Source organism: Lithobates pipiens, unplaced genomic scaffold (assembly GCF_037356315.1).
Source record: "Lithobates pipiens isolate NorthernLeopardFrog02 unplaced genomic scaffold, aLitPip1_a1.2 Scaffold_10, whole genome shotgun sequence".
NCBI lineage: Eukaryota > Metazoa > Chordata > Amphibia > Anura > Ranidae > Lithobates > Lithobates pipiens.
Genome location: NW_027507686.1, coordinates 208,382,566 through 208,405,988, shown reverse-complemented (window position 1 = coordinate 208,405,988; position 23,423 = coordinate 208,382,566). Strand labels below are relative to the sequence as shown.

The 23,423-nt window shown below is 45.4% G+C and overlaps 1 protein-coding gene across 5 annotated transcripts in view; it reads right to left on the bottom strand.

Annotated features, from left to right (window-relative positions):
- The window catches only part of RCN1 (reticulocalbin 1), a 48,716-nt gene that overhangs the window by 15,553 nt on the left and 9,740 nt on the right, over positions 1–23,423 (bottom strand). For 4 of the 5 annotated variants that reach the window (XM_077460892.1, XM_077460891.1, XM_077460890.1 and 1 more), the window contains exons 2-5: positions 14,762–15,007; positions 9,451–9,644; positions 6,273–6,448; positions 2,028–2,088 (exon numbers count right to left, since the gene is read on the bottom strand). In XM_077460892.1, coding sequence (XP_077317018.1) covers positions 2,028–2,088; positions 6,273–6,448; positions 9,451–9,644; positions 14,762–14,982 — 652 coding nt within the window. In that variant the 5' untranslated portion in view covers positions 14,983–15,007. Of the gene's footprint in view, positions 1–2,027; positions 2,089–6,272; positions 6,449–9,450; positions 9,645–14,761; positions 15,008–16,058; positions 16,100–23,423 lie in introns of all 5 variants that reach the window. The other variant, XM_077460888.1, reaches the window with a different exon arrangement.

Genomic DNA, 23,423 nt, shown 5'->3' with positions numbered 1-23,423 from the left:
ACTTTAGTGCCGGTTCACACTACCCTGTGTGAACTGCTGCGGGTGTCGATAGAAAGTTAATGACACCCCCAGATCGGTTTACATTTCGCAGTGCGAATTTTCAAACGGTGCAGGAAACAGATTGCATGGGTGTGAACACCTATTCGATTCGATTCCAGTGCGGATCAAAAAAAAAAAACAAATTAAAAAAAAAAAAAAAAAAAAATAAGGGCCCGCACCATTTTGGTGTGAATGCAATGCGAATTCAGCCATTAAACCTGTATGGCCGAATTTGCATCGCATGCGACGTTAGACATGCGATGTCTAACATTGCACCAGTGTGAATCCAGCCTTAGTCAAAAAATGCACGGCTTGTTTTTTTTTTTTTTTTTTATCTACAGGCAAAAGCTACAGTTTTTAGTAAAAGGTGAACTAACCATTTAATACTACTTGAAATACTTTGAGTGACTAGCTCAGAACAAGTATGAAGCGAAGTCCATCTAACTTTATCATGACTTTCCTAATCTGCATACGTGTTCCATCTCACTGAATCAAAATACTGAAGCCATGAGATCTGCATGAGAACCAGGAAATTTGCATCTTAAAGTGCAGTTCCAGGTTTTTTTATGTTTATTAAAAGTAATCAGCTACAAAAAGTGTAGTTGCTGACTTTTAATAAACAGACACTTACCTGTTCCACGGTCCAGCGATGCGGCCGAACGGAGCACCGCAACTCTCCCCCTCGTCTCCGCCGGTGCCTCCATTGCCACTCTGAGCACCCGGCCATGACAGCTTTTGGCGAGTTGCGCTGCACTTCCGGAGTGGATAGGCGATCTCCTGGGACCTGTCAAGTGTCCCAGGACATCGCCTGGAGGGTGGGGCTATCTAAGGCAAAAGGAGGAGTCGGTCCCTGGGCGAAAGGAGGAGGAGGAGGAGTGGGACAGGAAGTCCCCCTCCTAACCAAAAAAATTTGATGCTAAAAGTGGCATGTAAAGGGGCGAGGAGTGCTTAAAGCAGAAGTTCGCTTTAAGAACAGAAAGGTATTACTTAAAAGGCCAAAAAGGAGGTCATGGGAGGCAAGAGAGGTTGAGGGCCAAGCTTGACATTTACAGTAAATGGACATCTGATCTTACTTCGACTTCCCTGATCTGCAAGCTTGTTCCAAGTCACTGACTGAAAAAGTGTATCCAGGAGGTCTGGGCAGAAGCAGAACAGCTAAAAGTTTTCAAAAGAATGACAGCCCTCATATTGCTCTAAGGAAGGTTTAATTTAAGAGTTCATTCTTGCAAATGCAGTGCACTACAACACAATGGGCATTCACATTGGAGTACCATGAAATGTGTCAAGGCAGATGCAGGATTGTCCAAGAACAGGATAGGAGATACGAAGGTTTATGAAATCACAGAGTCCAATGCCATGGAGCCTGGAAGTCTGGCATAGGTTTACTGGACAATTAACATCTGCCTTGGCACATTCTAGGGGTAATGGATTTAGGCAACAGTTACCTGTATGGCTTTAAATGCTGGGGAAACATCTTTAACAATATAATCAAGTCCAGTTGAATGCAACTAATGCCGCATACACACGAGCGGACCTCATTAGACTGAACTCTGAAGGACTTTGATGGCGTTCCAACGGAGTTCCGCCAAAGTGGACTTGCCTACACACGATCACACCAAAGTCCGAACGTTTAGAACGGGATGACGTACGACGGGACTAGAAAAAGGAAGTTCAATAGCCAGTAGCCAATATATGCCCTTGCATAGTTTTTGGTCCGTCGGAACAGCATACAGACGAGCGGTTTTCTCGATAGGAACTGGTTCTGGCGGAAAGATTTGAAACATGTTCTATTTCTAGATTCAACAGAATTTTAGAAAAAGTCAGATGAAGCCCACACACGATCGGAATGTCCGACAGAATGATTCCGTCTGACCTTTTCTGCTGGAAAGTCCAGTTGTGTGTACAGGGCATTACTACTACTAGCTATTCCATGACCCGCAATAAATAAGAATTTTCAGAGACTGTTACCATACGATATAAAGTCTTACCAATATATTCATCTTCATCAACAAATCCATCACCATTCTTGTCAATATCTTCCAAGGTCTCCTGCAAGATAGAATACCAAAACAATAAATAACGCATCTGAACAGCAGTCTAAAGCAGGCCATAGATTATGCAATTTTATTTCCTTCCACCCTGGCTCAGTGTTGATGGGGAATCCCTCCTGCAGTGCTATTGTGTTCTGCTGTTGGGAAGCCTTCCCTGCTGTCAGAACACAATGCTTAGTTTTGCCTGCTATAGCTGGTGGGGGCGACAGTTCATCCAAAATTATCAGAAGGGACAAACATGAAAAGTTTTTTCGTACAATACCAGAATGTACAATTTTCCTTTAAACAGTATATTATTCATCGGGAAAAAATAAAAAAGGAGAAAAAGAAGAAGAGCAAGACCACGCAAGCTTGAAAACCAAAGAATACACTACATCACTTTTTATTATGTCGTACAGAATTTTAGGTTTAGTAACCACTTAATTTTGATGAGACTAGCATGAAGAAGAGGAAAAAAAAAAAAAAAAAAAAAAGGGTGGTGTCATGCTTGTGGCTGTCAGAGTCTTGCTATGCCTCATGGGACTTGTAGTTCTGCAACAGCTGGGAGGTCCACTAATTGCATATCCCTGTCCTAAACCATGGGAGGTTTAGGAGATGTTTCCTGCACCTACAGGTAAGCCTTAATATAGGCTTACCTGTAGGTAAAAGTGGGTGTACATCCATGAGATTAGGGGGTGTGTAGTTTAGCCATAAGCATTGTCATTTTCAAACATCACGATATTTGCATACAAAGAGAACACACAAATCCCTTTTAAAAAACAAAAAAAACACTACAAAAGATCCTCTAACACTTTGTGAAACGGCAATCTGAAGGCAATGATGGTTTTGCCTGCTGTGTGTGCCCACGTCTGCTACAGAGTCTCACTATACAATAGTCACCTGTGCATCAGTTTACTGACAAATAATCTACTGGCAGGTAGATCTTAGCGAATTTGCCTTCCCAGAGGAAGCGTGCTCAGTGAGCAAAGCAGGCAATCGCAAAGACTCGCAGAGCTCCGACTTCAATGCTTGCCAATTGCAGTTCCCTTAGGAAGCCTCTACTGAGCAGAGCCAAAAAATAAAAAAAATCCCGAACTCCAGTAGTAGCCTTGAGACACCATTTTTTTTTGTTTGTTTTTGTTTTTATCAGTTAAACCCCAGTTTTATTATCCAATTATGATCCAATGAAAAACAGTTTCAAGTGCTCTTTTGGACATTTAGACATAGCCCCCTGAGAGACTTTGTACACTTACCTGTATCTCTGGAGGTTTTCTCAGCAGTTTTCGGAGGGTAAACTTACCCTGTTTTATACCCCTACCCCTCCAACACCCCACCCCCCCCCCCCCCCCCCCCCACACACACCACTTTAATTTTTTTTTTTTTATAATGCATACAAGTTATGCGGTCACGACTATGTGAAACCCTCTTTAATCTTGTTTAATACTTGTAAAGTGAAACAAAAATGACAGCAACAAGATATATGATCAAGAATACTGTATGTTTTATTTTCTCTTCTGTACATGTGAAATCTAAAATAAAGACTCTGATAAAACAAATTGCTAATCAGCAGCTCCAAAAAAAATATTGCTAATCATATTTCTTTTCACTCTATACAAGTATGTAATTTAAAGCGGACCTGTTGCCAAACCATTTACGTCTTCACATAAGCTTATATGTGCATTTGGTTTATTTTATGCATGTTATTTACCTGTAAAAGGCCCCCTTGTTTAGATAACCAAAAGCCCCGAGACCGCTGCCGAGTGTCGTCATCTTCGAAGTAATGCACAATTCACAGGTTCTGATGACTGCACTCTGAAAAGACATCTAAAATTGATTGTAGTAATAAAAACACTCCAATACAGCACTGAAATACCATGGGAACAGAGGAAAGTTAACGCATTTCACGCCATCTCAGAGCTTATGTATCAAAGAAGCCATGCGATACCGCAAAAAACGTTGACTTGCCTCTGTCCCCATGGTGTTACAGGGCTGTATTGGAGCGTTTTTATTACTACAATAAAGTTAGATGTCTTTTTGGAGTGCAGCAGTCCGGACCTGTGGATTGTGCATTACACACACAGGTAAACAAAGCGTGGAAGAGATTTAGGCCCCACCAGGCCACACCCCAGCGTGTTTCACTCTGCCCACTGGAGCTTAATCATGGGGCTGGGTCCCCATGAGTAAGCTCCAGTGGGCGGAGGAATTAAACACATTGGGGGCGTGGCCTGGCAAGTGTCCAGGCTGAGAATGTCATTCACGATCATACAGCAGGTCTTTACTGTATGTGCAGCTCCCGGGACACCCAATCGCCCTCTACCACTCCCTCTCCCTACTCTCCCAGCATCTACATAAAACGGTGAAGGGAGGGGCAGAGGAGCTGGATCAGCATAGAGATACTCCTAATACAGAAGAGAGCTATGACATGAAAGGAGGGAGGAGGCTGTGCTGGGAATTTAAAGTCAAATTTGCTAGCAAGTTCAAAAGCACCCAAGTCAATTAAAAATGGTCTATGAAAAAAGGAGAAAACACTGCAATTAGTAATTTAAAATACTTGGACTTTTTGTTGTTTTTACCTGCATTTTTTAATTTGGCGACAGGTCTCTTTAACCACTTCAATACCGGGCACTTTTACCCTCTTTCTGCCCAGGCCGATTATCAGCTTTCAGCGCGGTCATACTTTGAATGACAAATTGCGTGGTCATGCAACGCTGTACCCAAACAACATTTTTCTCTTTTTTTTTTTGAGACAGATAGAGCTTTCTTTTGGTGGCAATTAACCGAACATTTTGAAAACAAAAAAAAAAAAAAAAAAAGTATGTTTTTGTTACAAAATTTTGTAAATAAGTACATTTTTCTCCTTCTCTGATGTGCGCTGATGATGCGGCACTAATAAGCAGCCTTTATGGGCAGCACTGATTGGCACAGGCGGGCATCGCTGATGGGGCTGCATTGATAATCAATGCACCGATTATTAACCTACCAGCATGTCTTTGAAGTGTGGGAGAAAACTGGAGTGCCTTAAAAAAGGAGCTGTAAAAGGCAAAAGGTTTTTTCCATCTTAATGGATTCTACGCATTAAGATAAATAACCTAGTGTGTAGCAGGCCCCACCAGCATCCCCTAATACTTACCCTGAGCCCCTTCTCTATCCAGCGATGTCCACGATTCCCTTGGCCATCCGGGACTCCTCCTGGTTGTCTGGGGCACACTCATTGCACCATTGGCTGACAGCTGCGGGAGCCAATCAGGGGAGAGAGGGGATGGGGCCACGTCGGCGCTTCGTGTCTGAATGCATACACAGAGTTCTGACTCTGGTGCCCCCATAGCAAGCTGCTGATCTATGGGGGCACTCGTCAGGGGGGGAGGGGCCAAGAGCACCAAAGAGGGACCCGAGAAGAGGAGGATCCAGGACGCTCTGTGCAAAACCACTGCAACTGAGGAGGCAAGTATAACATATTTATTTAATTAAAAAAAAAAAAAAAAAAAATCACTTTAAGGAAACCCACGCAAGCACAAAGAGCGCATGCAAACTCCATGCAGAAAGTGTCCTGGCTGGGATTCGAACAGTAGACAACAGTGTAAGGCAGAAGTCTTAACCACTGAGCCATTGTGAACCATTCCACTAAATCAATCACATAATACCCACCTTGTAGCCAATAATTTTTTAGCATATGTATAGGGAGAACAATTTGGTTTCTTTTTTTACTTTTTTACCTCCACTCAGCTCACTGGGAAACCTTTCCATTTCTTAAAGCGTTTGTTACCCCAACACTTCATATTCCCAATATGTGCCTGTACAATGTACTTTTATGAGAAAGTATCCTGTTCTCTTTGTATTGCTTCCTTTGTGTGAAATCCCTGGTGTTCCTGCCAGTCCCTCTGCTTTTCTATTAAAAACTGACCACACTAATCAGGAGAGCACAGCCCGGTCAGTTCTCTAGCTATGCTGGGAACACAGCCTGTTCAATTACCCGACATGCCCTCACTGCACAGCCATTCATTGGGAAGCTCAGACTGTGGCTTCTCTCCCAGCTCTTATACAACTGAAAACAGAGGGAATGTGATCACTTCCAATAAAGATTAAAAAAAAAAAAAAATAATAATAATTATATATATCGTTTACAATCACTTTAAGCTGAAGCTGGCTCTGCTTACCCTGCACAATCACAAGTACAAATGTGGTCAGGTCTGTTCATATACCTACCAGTATAACAATATCCTTCATATGCTCAAATTCTTCTGGGTGGAGGAATGATGTAAACTCTTCCCGATTTGCTAGCAAGTCTCCATTAAGATCCGCCTTTGTGAACCGTCTCTCGTCACGTGGCAGCATTCTCTTATAGCTGAACTGGTCTGCATCCTGGAACTCCTCAGGGTTTGCTATGATGGAATAATAATAAATTCAATACCAATGTTATACCTTTGCAGTATTTCATGAGGGTATTACATGCAATTGACAATCTCCAAACATTAAGAGGATTTCTGCAAAGTTAAATTTTTACATGGCAGACTGGAAAGTGAACCCCTCACCTGCTTGATGTTTAAAGTCATTGAAAAGCTCGTTTTCTCAAAACATATTATACTTGCCTGCTTTGTGCAATGGTTTTGTACAGAGCAGCAAAGTTCCTCTTCTGGGGGTCCCCTGCTGGCGATATTGGCTCCTTCTCTTCTGTGTGCCCTCACAGTAAGCCACATGTGCAGGCTTGATCCCAAGCCAGGCTGTGTTTCTATAAACAGCCTCTGCTCCTTCCCCACAGGATTTGACTGACAGCAGAAGGAGCCAATGGCTCCAGCTGCTGTAGAGTCTCCTCTGAGAAGAGAAAGAGGGAAGAGTGGCTGCAGATGGGCAGAGCACTGGATCGAGATCGGGCTCAGGTAAGTGTTTAACCACTTCAATACCAGGCCCTTCCCCCCTTCCTGCCCAGGACAATTTTGAGCAATTTCAATGACAATTGCGCGGTCATACAACACTGTACTCAAACTACATTTGTATAATTTTCTTCCCACAAATAGAGATTTCTTTTGGTGGCATTTGATCACCTCGCGGTTTTTATTTTATTTAAAAAAAAAAAAAAAAAACCCCACACATTTAAAAAAAATAAAAAATAAAAAAAAGTTTTTCTTCGTTTGTTTTAACATTTTGTTTTCTCCTTCAAATGATGGGCACCGGTGGGCACTGATAAGGTGGCACGAATATGTAGCATTGATTGCCATTGATATGCAGCACTGAAGGGCAACAATAGGTGGCACTGACAGGCAGCACTGATTGAGCAGGTACTGAGAAGTGTTAATGCTGGACACTGATTGGCACTGGCAGGGGGTTATGATGGGGCATTGATTGTCAGCCGATGGGTATATTTGATGGGGGCTGTGCTGATAATCAATGTGCCGATTATCAGCACAGGCCCCCCCTCTGACAGGGAGAGCTGCCGATCGGCTCTCCCTGTCAGCGCCAACTGAGGAATTCCATTTACCAGCACTTCCTGGTTCTCACAATGATCAACTGTATTTGGTCATAGCTGATCACGTGGCAAGAAGCCTGTCAGAGGCTTCTTATCACGTTTGGAGATGCGCACCAGCATGTTATCCTGTTGGACGTCATATGACGCAGAGTCAGGATAACAGAACCACTTCCCGGCCGTCAATCTGTTATAGGTCGGGTGGAAAGTGGTTTAAGAGGAGGGGCTGGAGGGAACAACTTTTGAAAGGTTTTTTTACCTTTACTGTATAACCACTTGAAAGCAAAATCACACAGCTTTTATTGGTGGTGGCGGCGGTGCCACCCTTCCCCCCTACTTTCATTGATTATCAGCACAGCCCCATCAAAAGGTGCCCATCAGCTGCCAGCCTGTCCCCCTCTATAAAGCCTATCAGTGCCCATGAAAGTACAGATCAGTGCCCACAACAGTGCCAATCTGTACTCCGTAAAGCCTGTCACTAGCTCCTTATCAGTGCTGCTTATCCAGTGCCACAACCATCGGTGCCGCCTATCAGTGCCCATCAGTTTTTTTTCAAAAATGACGCTCTTTCGTTTATAGCGCAAAAAAAACTGCAGAAGTGATCAAATACATCCAAAAGAAAGCTCTATTCGCGGGAAGAAAATGTTAAAAAATTTAGTATGGGTACAGTGTTGCATTTGTCATCCAAAGTGCAACAGCGCTGAAAGCTTAAAATTGTCCTGGGTAGGAAGGGGGGAAAAGTGCCGGTATTGAAGTGGTTAATACTGCTTTAAACACACCTGTGTAACTTACCCATTTGCCCTTCTCTCACAGTCATTGTATTACAGCATGCAAATTATAGGAATGTGAACCCAATGATTGCCGAATGTAAAATGCTACACAAATAGAGCAAAACTGACCACTAGAGTGAAACACACACACACACACACACACACACACACACACACACACACACACACACACACAGTCTTAAAGCCCAACTGAAATTTACCATAAAAACAAATAAAGTAACTCAGGGTGTAGCCAAACAGTAAATTGGAAGATTAAACCCCTTTTTTTCTGGACATTTGGTTACAGAGAAGGATCCAGCCCTGTGTGGAAGAAGCAATTTCTCTATAGCAGTCCAACATGATTCCAGTTGAGTCAGCGAATACCTCTGAAATAAGCAAAGCTCATTGTCCTTACTGATTGGAGAACTCTACTTCCGACTTAACATGGGGTGCGCTGGATCCCTGCAGACAGACAGCTGCTTACACACAGATAGCAGCGGCCCCTCGGCATCTAGAAGGTGGATGGGCCAATTTCTTCCAAAACAAGTAGTAATATCTTTACAAGTTACTGATAGACTACAAACCGGGTTCCTTTAAAAAGGGACACTTCTTTTGGGTTTTAACACTCCTCATTCATTTTTATGTGTCTTGTTAAAAGGGGTTGTAAAAATATTTGTTTTTTGATAAAAAAAAACAAACCTATGTTATACTTACCTGCTCTGTGCAAGAGTTTGCCCTCTTCCAGGGGTGCCAGCCCTGGCCCCTCCCCTTCATCAGGTGCCCCCACAGAAAGCAGTTTTTCAATAGGGGCACTCGAAGGAGAGGCACCTGAGTCCAACTACTACGTCCATTGAAAGCGATGACACCAATGGCTCCTGCTGCTATCAATCTGTTCAAATGAGAAGAGAGACAGCGGCTGGAGTCGCTGGGCTTGTGCACATCGCTAGATCGGATCAGGCTCAGGTAAGAAAAAAAAAAAGGGGGACTCTGGGGGCAGCTGCAGCAAAGAAGGTTTTTCACCTTAATGCGTAGAATGCATTAGGGTGAAAAAGCTTGAGACTTTACAATCAGTTAAAGTACACCATGAATTTGATAGCAGAGTCTATAGCTACAGTAAGAATTATCCAACATTCAATGTCATTTCAAGACTTACCCAGGTAGTACCCATAGGTGGCCTGCTTGTACTCTTCCCATGAAATGTGGTTATCCTGATTGACATCATAGTCCTTCCAGACTCGTGCTACGTTTTCATAGATATATCTTTTCTGGACCCGTTTAATCCATGACGTCAGCTCTTCAGTGCTTATAAACCCATCATGGTCATTGTCTATTCTGTCCACTATTTTCCTGCAAACAAATTAGAAAGGTGCCGTGAGGTTTACAAATCTTAAACAGTTAGTTATCTGATCATTCTAGTTTTTAAGCAGGTCTTGAAGGGATACTGTAAAATACTTGAGAGAGAAAGAAAAGAAAGAAAAGAAAAGAAAGAAAAGAAAATCATATCACGTGTCCATATATATCTTTATTCTTGACCATGAAGTAACAGGTAGAAAAGTAGCAGCCAATATGAAATCCCCTTCAACAGGGATTGAGCTTTAATGGCAGACTTCTTATATGGGCTAGAGCACCCTCTACTAGGAGATAGGAGTAATTAGAGTCATGATGCCATAGTAAATGATGGTCTTCTTATCGAGATCTCCTTCTAGGAGAGGGTGCGATAGTCCATATAGGAAGGATGGTGCAATAGCCCAAGTGCCGATGAAGGGAGATACTTTGTTCTCCAAGACACGTTGACTACTACTCGTCTATCCATTGCCACTTCATAATAAAGCAATCTGGACACTTCAGGTGATCGTCTGGCCCCCGATCTTTTTCCTCATTTGGCTGCCTCAAGTTGTGTGGTACCCACCTGGTGGAATTGACCCTCTCACATTTGTGTTTCTTTGAGCAGCCAAAGACAAGCTATTAAAAACAAACAAACAGACTATCAAGAAAAAAGAAATAATCCTTCAACAGCAGCTTCTGTAAAATGCTTTCAGGTTTAGCTTAAAGGGCAACCTGGTATTTCTTACACATTTAGAATTACTATCCATAATTTGTTTTGAATATTATTGGGAAGGGTCGGAATCATGCTCAGGCTTTTATTGCCATCGGTGTCTTTTTTGGAGATCTTCTGTTCCAGTGAAGGTGGTCACCAACATGTTGTCAGGGAAGATTCCCCAGTGGCAACATAGATAGCAATAATATATTTTTGTTAGTAATGTGGGTAAAGGGTTAGATCAGCCTCTCTACAGTTTAACATGGAGGAACCCTTGAAATAACTTTTTGGTCTCAGGAAACCCCTGCCAATAATTGCTATATCTACAGCTCACGGTATATTATTGTGATGGTCACTGGGAGGTATTCTCCTTTACACTTGTTAACACTGGAAAGGATACCCTCTTACAAATCGCTAAAAAGCAGTAATTCATCTGAGAGACAAAAATTGCCCATTGTTCAAGGGACCCCTAGGAAACTTGCGAGGAATCCTAGGGTTCCACAGGACCGTGGTTGAGAAAGGCTGGGTTAGACCATCTACCAAGTTTATCATGCTCTGCACCCCCTCTCGGAATCTCCCCTTAGTCCCTCGGCCTTGTAGCCACTGTCCTAGTGATAGTAAACAGCAGAACACATCCCCCTTTTCATTAGAACATGGACAGGGGCATTTTGTACTTCACAAAAGGTGGGCAGGGCTGATAACACTGCTTGAGAGACTTCAGTCCAGTACAGTGCAGGCAGGGGCACAGGAAGTTGTCAGCTCACTTTATTTGCTGCGGGATCAACAGGTATTTTTTTTTCAATTATTGGACACAACTAAATATTTCCAATGGTATTTTTACAGAAAAAAAAAAAAAGGGGGGGGGAATTTTTTTTTTTATCACACGGCCCCGCCCACTGGTGCGCCACGTCATTGGATGTGATTGACAGCAGCGCAAGCCAATAGATGTGCTGCTTTCAATCCATCCACTCCAGCCAATCAATGGCCAGGCTGAGCACCAGGCTGAGCACCGAAGAGGATGTCGGGGGCGAGTGCGGGACTTTCGAGGGGTCAGGTAAGTAAAACAGGGGGGCTGGCACTGTCAGATGTTTTTTCACCTTAATGCATTAAGGTGGAAAAAAAAAAAAATAAATAAAAATAAAAAATTTACCTTTACAACCCCTTTAAGCGAGTTATATTAGTATTTAGGCCAGAACACTATCAGCACTCTTTGCCACTGATCGGTAGTCAAAATGTCCGAATTTTTTTTTTTCTTTTTTAAGCGGCCGTTGTCCCGACATTGGGCCCGTGGGGTTAAGAAGGGGTGCTTACTGTATATGTTCTACTATGGAGGCATTGAAATTTAGAGTTAGGAGCATAGTATACAAAGATCCCTTGACATGGGCACTGCGGGTTACACATATGTTTGTAGTGTGCAAACAAAACCCTCCGTTTTTTTTTTATGTAAAAACTGTTAGCCCTTGTACACACGGTCGTACATTCCGACAACAAAATCCGTCAGATTTTGTCCAAAACTTGTGTTACACGGTCGGACAAAGTTGTCGGAAAATCTGATCCTTCGTAACGTCATAAAGTAATTTAGTTATGACGGGACTACGTTCAGGCTAGTAGCCAATAGCTTTGGTCTAGGAATTTGATCTGAGCATGCGTGGCACTTTGTCCGATCGGATCATGTTGTCAGAAAATGTTTACATCCAGCTCTCAAACTTTGTTGGTCAGACATTCCGATGGAAGATGAAGATGAAGCCCACACACGGTCGGATTATCTGACAACACAGTCCGATCGGACATTTTCCGTCGGAATGTCCGACCATGTGTACAAGGGCTAAGACAGGGTCAATTTGGTTGCTTTGCAGGCTGGCATGTGTGCTGGACAATCTTTGGTTTGTTTGTGACATGCACATCCGAATAAACGTGAAAGTGCTAGATTTCTTGAACCAAATTTAGAAAAGAAAAAATATGAAGAAAGCAGAGTAATTAGTGAGCCTAAACAGAAATATACAGGTCTTGATATGCACTGAATGTATGTAAAATGTAATTTTGTTTTTATTTTAAGAGACAATAAATGCTTGGTACAGAGACATTTTTAAGAAAGCAAAAAGCAACATGCAGTGTAAGATTGCCCTCAGCGAATATCAAATAATAGATACAGTTTCACAGTCCTGATGATACATTTATATTTCATTCTGAGATGAGCACTGAAATGATCAACTGCAGCACACGATTGTTTGTAAGGTGGAGGTCACTGAATGACTAGCGGTAATATACAGCAGATACCATCTTATGTCTTCTTCTCAGTCCCCCTATTTTAATTAAGCTCATTGAATCACTGACAACCCTCACAAGTGTATGTGCCACGTTATCAGCATTGTAAGACACTCCCCTGTCATCCGATCATCTGACCCCTCACCGAGGAAGGCAGGGGGGGGGATCGCTTCACACAGGCTATGGACAGACTAAGCTTTTTGCACAATCTGGTTAGGAAACCCAACAAAAAACAGAAATAGAAGATACACATCCTGAGATGGAATTACTAAATAAGCTAAAGAACAATTCAACAATTATCAACATCTACCAGCCTATCGGAATTCCTCTTTCAGAAGTCTGACTGCAGAAAGCAGAAATTTGATTAGTAACGCTTTACTTTGTGCATTGTATTCCTTACTATGAGCTGTGCAATCAGGATTCCCAGGACTAGCTGAGGCTCCCACCTATTACTGCCTGCAGGCTGCCACCGCCAGGTTCCCAGGAAATGTGACAGGACATTACCATGTATGAAGCAGCATCATTTTCATTGGAAGTGCATGTCAAGAAGCAAAAAACAAACACTACACAGAGAAAGCAAGAAATAAAAAAATAAATGCTGTGGAGCCACAGTTTGATGTTCCACCTCGAATGAGAACATGCAGCCGCTATAAAGGCTATAAAACGTGCTGCACCTGCAGTGCTTTGCCTTAAAAATTATACCCCCGCTCCCATTCAGTGGGCAGTACCACCATTCAAGTGAAACGGTATGTGCCACAACCACATGGCATCCATGCTTCTCAGGGTTTTAACAGGCAGTGAGCAGGCGATGCATCACCTCCCAGCCTCCAGTCAACCTCTCTCTGAAAAGTGATTCATCACTGGCTTTTTAGAGGGATGGCAAGGGCTACCACAAGTGTGACTGAGCCATTAAAAGCCCTGCAAGTACAGAAACATTGAGTCTTGTAGCCCCGATAGTTAAGAATGAGAAGTTATAGTTTTAGAAAGCTCATTACTAGAGTGCCCAAGGAGGTGTAAGAAGCCAGCAGGTGAAGCTGTCTTTTTTTCCCCTCAAACATGTCATACTTACCTAATCTGGTTTTGCACAGAGTAGCCCTGATCCTCCTTCTGGGGTCCCCCACCTGTGCCCCTGGCCAATTGCCCACAGAGAAAGCCACTTTCAAAAATCGGGCACTCGTGCAGGCTCACCCCTGAGCCTCCCTGTCTGCATCTATTGATACAGACTGCGCAGCTAAACCCCCACCCACCAACACAGAACTTGATTGACAGGAACCAATGACTTCCACTCGCAATCTGCCCAGTGAGGAGGGAGAGAGCAGAGAGCAGAGAGCAGTTTCTCTCATGCACAGCGCTGGATTGAAAATCAGGCTCAGGTAAGTATTGGGGGTGGGGGGTATTTTGTGAAACAGAAGGTTTCTTACCTTAAAAAAAAGGAAGTAAACCTTCCTTTATTCTCTGTACCTATAGGTAAGCCTAGAATAAGGCTTACCTATAGGTACTGTAAATATCTCCTAAATGTGCAGAGAGAGAAAGATATTTACTGTATACCATGCCGATGAGGTCATCAGCGCATGCGCTTTGAAGAACGGCCGCCCGTGCCATTTCTTCAGAAGTCTGTGCCATGACTGGCGGCTCCCGCACTGAAGCAACGCCGCATGGCTCCGACCAGTCACACAGCCGGAGTCCGAGGCCCCAGAAGGAAGATGGGCAAAGATGGATGCAGCCTTGAGCAGGGACGGCGAGGGCTTCGTTTAACATAGTGTGCTTGTATGCGATGCATACTAGCACATTATGCCTATAATTTACAGGTAAGAAAAAAAACAGCGTTTACTTCCTCTTTAAACACATTAAGGTGAGAAAATAAAAAAACACCCTTTAGGCTTTAGAACCACTTTAAGGTACAGCAATGTTACCTCCAGCAACCCAGAGACAGAACGTGAGGGAAAATATTCAGTGAGGTCACCGAGATAAATAATTGGGTATGTAATGCATTCCACGTCTACCACACACCAATTTATGTGATTCCCAGGTTGAGAATTACATATTTGTGCAGTTGTATTGCTGCACAATAACTAAAGATAAAAAAGTTCCGTTCATTAAAATAAAATAAGATCTTGCAAAGTTATCAACTTTACACACAATAATGCAAATGAGGTCTCACCCTAGTCTGTCTTTGCTTTCCTCCTGAGTTAGCTGGTCAAATGTCTTGGCCTCATCTTTGCCCAGGAAGGCCTCATGGTCCTGCTGGAAGCTCTGGTTCTCATCATGAACCTGAGTGTTGAGCTCGGGGTCCAGGCGTATCCTCTCCTTACGAAAGGTAGGTTTGGAGATCACCTCTCCTGCACACAGTAGCAGCACGTATAGAAACTTATGAGGCTCCATCACTGTTCCAATAGCAGCACAGGAACTGCAAGACAAGATCCATCCAAGGTTATTGTATTCTCACATGTACTTCTATTTATACACACAATGGAGGAAATTAAATGTATCTATGGGTCAGAGTGCTGAACTGACCTCTCAAACTGTATCATATGTGATATCACTTGAGGGGTCACTTTGGCACACCTTCAGTGTTATCTCTACTTGAAGAGTCAGGCTCCTAGGTCAGCCTCTCTCAACCAGGTTTCACTGAAACCCGACAGTTCCTCCAGAGGTTGCTGGGGTTCCTTGAATTGCAGTTAATAGACCTCACTTGTGGTTCCTGCATAGTTCTGAGGTCAATGCCACTGGAAGAGCTAGCTGCAGGAACTCAATGATTTTTGTATCTGTCTTTAAATGTGGTATACTCCCCCCCAATGTAAACCCTTCCCACTAACCAGTACTGTCAGTAAATGTATATAAATGGTGGTTGAATCACAGGTCTGCAAAACCTGTAAAAAGGATTAAGGCGGCTTTCACACTGGGGCGGGCGTTGATGGTAAAAATATGCTAGTTTTAGCGGCGCTTTACCGTCATTTTACCGGCGCTATTCACCCGCTAGCGAGGAGCTTTTAACCACCGATAGCGGCCAATTAAAGGGTTAAATGTGCGCCGTGTATCCCTTTGCAAGCGCTTCAGCAGCGATGCTCATTCATTTCAATGGGCAGGAGAGGTGTATACTCCGTTCCCCCACTGCCACAAAGATGTTGCATGCAGGACTCTTTTTGCCAGCGCAGCACCCCAGTATGAAAGCACTCAGGATTTCACACTGGGACTGCATTGGAGGCGTTTTTCAGATGCTATTTTAAGCCCAAAAGCACTTCAGTGTGAAAGAGGTATAAGGATGTCACATATTGACAATTTTGGGTACTGTAATTTGTCACCATTTTTAATCTTGACATGTTTGGTATCCATTTACTCAATGCAACATCCTCCTATACATTTTAACAAAACATCGGGTCTTATATTGTGTCTGAGTGCACTAAAATCCATTTAAAAGAGAATTATTGGAATTTTCTTTATTGTAGAATTATACTTACCTAGGTGGATGCAGCACTGGTCCCCTGCCGGCACTAAAAAACTGAGAAACAAGCAATTAAACACCGCAAATAGCTCAGTTCTCACAGCTCCATGAGCAGAGAGCGGCGACTGTCAGTCACCGCTCCCAGCTCTGTCCCTCCCCTCGCTCACTGGAGTGCTGGGCTGTGGAGGGGGTGCGAGCGGTCGGCTCAGGCTCTCCGCACCTCACTGAGAGGCTGAGCTGGGTGCCCGTCCAGGCATGCGCGTAGATCCTGACCATACGATTGCAAACTTTCCAGAGCTTGGACTGGCTCTGTGACATCAGCAGAGAGCGGTATTCACTCTGTTTTGCACACCAGTGATCTAAAGTACAGCCAAAACACGCTTTGGTTGTACTTCTCCTTTAAGTGTATTTTTTCCTGAAAATCTGCATTTGACTGCACAAATATCATGCAACAAAAATATTGCAGCAAGACCCACCATTTTATTCTCCAGAGCCTCTGCTTTCAGAAAATATACTGTTTGGATTTTTAAGTAACTTTCTAGCAAAAAAATAAATAAAATAATGCAATTTTAACATGTATGGGAAAAATGTCAGAAATGACCCCAGTGGGCAAGAGGTTAAAGTAGAATTCCAGCCTAACACTAACTAGTCTTAGAAAATGTTCCCCCCTCACTACCTATGCTGTCTAACCTGTTAAATAAAAATAAATAAAAAGCTGGAATTCTACTTTAATACTAAGAGCTGTGCTCAGAACACATGGATGAGTTCATGCTGTGCAGTGCCAGAATTGAGAATGGAAACATTGATCAATGTGGTTATGACATAATACAAGCACTACGGAAGAGCTGCACATTGTTACCCCCGATAGGTCAGTGTACACATTTCCTGCATCTCACCGAACACACTCACTTACACAACACTTTCATCATTGCCTTTTATCATTTATTGGTGTGCAATCATTATCTCATCACACATTTACTCCGTATTTCCCAACCTACAAGTGTGTAGCACTGTGATAACCTGTAGTATCTATCTGCCTCCTGTACCGATACAACCCCCCACATGCCCCATCCACATGCACTGCCAGCATTCTGTATGGCCTAGTTCACACCTATACAGTTAGCTTTTGATCCGTTTCTGCAGTTTTTTTTTTTTTTGTTTTTTTAACTACATACAAGTTTGACACGCTTTTTTTTTTATTCTGCTCAACAACTTGGCAAAAATAAAAAGGCAAACACCACACATCAAAATGCACTACATGTTTTTCCGCAACTCCAGTAGGAACGACATGGGCTTCGTTTGCAGCCAAGTTGGACATAATGTGCTAGTATGCAAAGCATATTGGCACATTATGCCTTTACTGTGCAGGTAAGGGGGGGGGGGGGGGGCGCACGAGTTCACTTCCTCTTTAAGCTGACCATAGATAGATCAAAATGGTTGGTTCAGCAGGGACCGGCCGAATTTTAATCTATGTGTGGCCACCCCCATTCAAAAGAAGTCAATCAAATGGGCTTGTTTGAAAAATTTTCATGATCAACAGCTGCAGCTGCTGAACAGTATATTCTGAATACAATTGTACAGCGGGGAGAATTCCTCCATTCACCTCTATTATTATGTGGATGGGGGAATCTGTTTTTTTTTTTTACCGATTCCCCCATCCACACAATAGAGGTGAATGGAGGAATTCTCCCCGCTGTACAATTGTATTCAGAATATACTGTTGAGCAGCTGCAGCTGTTGATCATGAACATTTTTCAAACAAGCCCATTTGATTGACTTCTTTTGAATGGGGGTGGCCACACATAGATTATAATTCGGCCGGTCCCTGCTGAACCAACCATTTTGATCTGTCTATGGTCAGCTTAAAGAGGAAGTGAACTTGTGCGCCTCCCCCCCCCCCCCCCCTTACCTGCACAGTAAAGGCATAATGTGCTAATACGCTTTGCATACTAGCACATTATGTCCAACTTGGCTGCAAACGAAGCCCATGTCGTTCCTACTGGAGTTTAATTCCCCCTTTAAGCCCTGTTTACACCTTTTGTGTTTTTTTGCAGAAATGCAATACAGTACATTTAACATGGTTTCCTACAGGGAATGTTCACAACTATGCTTTTATTTCCAGCTGCTGCATTTCTTGGAATGGGACTTTTCTAAATGCAAAACTGGGATTATTTATTTTTGATTCAACAGACTTCAATGGAGATGCTGCGGAAAATCATGTAGTGCATTTTGATGTGTGGTGTTTGCCTTTTTTTTTTTTTTCTTTTTTTTTTTGCCAAGTTGTTGAGCAGAATAAAAAAAAAAAAAAAAAAGTGTCAAACTTGTATGTAGTATAAAAAAAAAAAAAAAAACACACACACACACACACACACACACACACACCTCATGATTCTCATTTTAGCCAGAATCGTGCAGCTCTACTGTAGGGTAGTGGCCAGATGGAAGCCACTCCTAGTAATAGGCACATGACAGTCTGCCTTGTGTTTGCCAAAAGGCACCTGAAGGACTCAAGGGAACAAAATTCTCTGGTCTGATGAAACAAAGATTTAACTCTTTGGCCTGAATGGCAAGCAGCATGTCTGGAGGAAACCAGGCACCACCCATCACCTGGCCAATACCATCCCTACAGTGAAGCATGGTGGTGGCACATCATGCTGTTGGGATGTTTTTCGGTGACAAGAACTGGGAAAGATGAATGCAGCAATTTACATAGACATCCTTGATGAAAACCCGCTCCAGAGCGCTCTGGACCTCGTACTGGGGCAAAGGTTCATCTTCCAACAGGACAACAACCCTAAGCACACAGCCAAGATAATAAAGCAGTGGCTACAGGACAACTCTGAATGTCCTCGAGTGACCCAGCCAGAGTCCAGGCTTGAACCCGATTGAACATCCCCGGAAAGATCTGAAAATGGCCGTGCATTGATATTCTCCATCCAGCCTGATTGAACTTGAGAAGTCCTGCAGAGTAGAACGCCCAAAAATAGATGTGCCAAGCTTGTAGCATCATACTCAAAAGTACTTGAGGTTGTAATTGGTGCCAAAGGGGCTTACACAAAGTATTGAGCAAAGGCAGTGAATACTTATGTACGTGGGAATTTTTTTGCAAAGATTTTAACCAAACTGTTTTCACATTGTCACTATGGGGTATTGGTTGTAGAATTTTGAGGAAAATTATGAATTTAATCTATTTAGGAATAAGGTTCCAAATGCCAGTACCACGTGGTACAATGTTCAGCACAGCATGCTATAGACTTTGACAGGCTGCCCATATGGGGACTGGACGCTGCGCCTGTCCCTACTGGGTGTGAGGATCGCAGTGGAGCTGGATGACCCCCATGTGCAAAGGGGCCCCAGTCTGTTTTGTATACATTTCCATCAGTAAATTCCTTATGTTACAAACCCAGATCTCCCATTAGTTGGTCATTTTATGGTTGTAAAATGTTATGTGTTGATAACATTATAAAATAACAGTTTAGTTTATTCTTCTGATCATTGCCCCCTCCACTAATCCAGAAAAAAAACCACCTCCCTGAAACCCCCCCCCCCCCCCCCTCTATAGAATGCAGCTCTAGAATTGCATAAATGTAGCTGGAAATATGGTCCACATTCACACCAGTAATGATAACAGTCAACCATGGAAAAGTGTGCCCCCCCCCCCCCCCCCCCCCACTCACCCCTGAGCAAGTGTGCTCTACAACTATGCCCCCAGGCATGCATGCCCAAGAGTCTCTGCCATGTGTGCTTTGCTACTCAGCCCTCAGGGAATGTGCTCAATCGCTCAACCCCCACTTAAACCATGCCTAGTCATTGAACCCTAGGGCAACGGTGACCCATGGGGACACATACACCTACCACTGATTCCTGGGGACAGGTATACCTACCACTGAGGACACATGCTTACCAGTGACCCCTGGATACATACACCTACCCCTGGACACACACACACACACACACACACACACACCTACCACTGACCCCTGGGTACATACACACACACACACACACACCTACCACTGATTCCTGGGGACAGGTATACCTACCACTGAGGACACATGCCTACCAGTGACCCCTGGACACACACACACACACACACACACACACACACACACACACACCTACCACTGACCCCTGGGTACATACATACACACACCTACCACTGACCCCTGGGTACATACATACACACACACACACACACACACACACCTACCACTGACCCCTGAGTACACACACACACACACACACACACACACCCCTACCACTGACCCCTGGGTACACACACCCCTACCACTGACCCCTGGGCACACACACACACACACACACACACCTACCACTGACCCCTGGGTACACACACACACACCTACCACTGACCCCTGGGTACACACACCCCTACCACTGACCCCTGGGTACACACACACACACACACACACACACACACCCCTACCACTGACCCCTGGGTACACACACACACACACACACACACACACCTACCACTGACCCCTGGGTACACACACACACACCTACCACTGACCCCTGGGTACACACACACACACACACACCTACCACTGACCCCTGGGTACACACACACACCTACCACTGACCCCTGAGTACACACACACACACACACCCCTACCACTGACCCCTGGGTACACAGACACACACACACACACACCTACCACTGACCCCTGGGTACGTACACACACACACACACACACACACACACACACACCTACCACTGACCCCTGGGCACGGGCACACACACGCACACACACCTACCACTGACCCCTGGGCACGGGCACACACACGCACACACACCTACCACTGACCCCTGGGCACACACACACACACCTACCACTGACCCCTGGGTACACACACACACACACACACACACACACACACCCCCCTACCACTGACCCCTGGGTACCCACACACACACACACACCTACCACTGACCCCTGGGTACCCACACACACACACACACACACCTACCACTGACCCCTGGGTACACACACACACACACACACACACCTACCACTGACCCCTGGGTACACACACACACACACACCTACCACTGACCCCTGGGTACACACACACACCTACCACTGACCCCTGAGTACACACACACACACCCCTACCACTGACCCCTGGGTACACAGACACACACACACACACACACACCTACCACTGACCCCTGGGTACGTACACACACACACACACACACACACACACACCTACCACTGACCCCTGGGCACGGGCACACACACGCACACGCACACACACCTACCACTGACCCCTGGGCACACACACACACACACACACACACACACACACCTACCACTGACCCCTGGGCACACACACACACACACACACACACACACACACACCTACCACTGACCCCTGGGTACCCACACACACACACACACCTACCACTGACCCCTGGGTACACACACACACACACACACACACACACACACACCTACCACTGACCCCTGGGTACGTACACACACACACCTACCACTGACCCCTGGGTACACACACACACACACACACACACACACCTCTACCACTGACCCCTGGGTACACACACACACACACACACACACACACACACACACACACCTCTACCACTGACCCCTGGGTACACACACCCACACACACACACACACACACACCTCTACCACTGACCCCTGGGCACACACACACACACACACACACACACACACACACACACACACACACACACACCTACCACTGACCCCTGGGCACACACACACACACACACCTACCACTGACCCCTGGGCGCGCACACACACACACCTACCACTGACCCCTGGGCGCGCACACACACACACACCTACCACTGACCCCTGGGCGCACACACACACACACACACCTACCACTGACCCCTGGGTACACACACCTACCACTGACCCCTGGGTACACACACCTACCACTGACCCCTGGGTACACACACACACACACACCTCTACCACTGACCCCTGGGTACACACACACACACACCTACCACTGACCCCTGGGCACACACACACACACACACCTACCACTGACCCCTGGGCGCACACACACACACACACACACACACACCTACCACTGACCCCTGGGCGCGCACACACACACACCTACCACTGACCCCTGGGCGCGCACACACACACACCTACCACTGACCCCTGGGCGCACACACACACACACACACACACACATACCACTGACCCCTGGGCGCACACACACACACACACACACACCTACCACTGACCCCTGGGTACACACACCTACCACTGACCCCTGGGTACACACACCTACCACTGACCCCTGAGTACACACACCTACCACTGACCCCTGAGTACACACACACACACACACACCCCTACCACTGACCCCTGGGTACACAGACACACACACACACACACACACACACACACCTACCACTGACCCCTGGGTACGTACACACACACACACACACACACACCTACCACTGACCCCTGGGCACACACACACACCTACCACTGACCCCTGGGTACACACACACACACACACACACACACCCCTACCACTGACCCCTGGGTACCCACACACACACCTACCACTGACCCCTGGGTACACACACACACACACACACACACACCCCTACCACTGACCCCTGGGTACCCACACACACACCTACCACTGACCCCTGGGTACCCACACACACACACACACACCTACCACTGACCCCTGGGTACACACACACACACACACACACACACACCTACCACTGACCCCTGGGTACGTACACACACACACCTACCACTGACCCCTGGGTACACACACACACACACACACACACACACACACACACACCTCTACCACTGACCCCTGGGTACACACACACACACACACACACACCTACCACTGACCCCTGGGCACACACACACACACACACACACACACCTACCACTGACCCCTGGGCGCGCACACACACACACACACACACCTACCACTGACCCCTGGGCGCGCACACACACACACACACCTACCACTGACCCCTGGGCGCACACACACACACACCTACCACTGACCCCTGGGCGCACACACACACACACACACACACACACCTACCACTGACCCCTGGGTACACACACCTACCACTGACCCCTGGGTACACACACACCTGCCACTGACCCCTGGGTACACACACACCTGCCACTGACCCCTGGGTACACACACACCTGCCACTGACCCCTGGGTACACACACACCTGCCACTGACCCCTGGGTACACACACACCTGCCACTGACCCCTGGGTACACACACACCTGCCACTGACCCCTGGGTACACACACACCTACCACTGACCCCTGGGTAGACACACACACACACACAC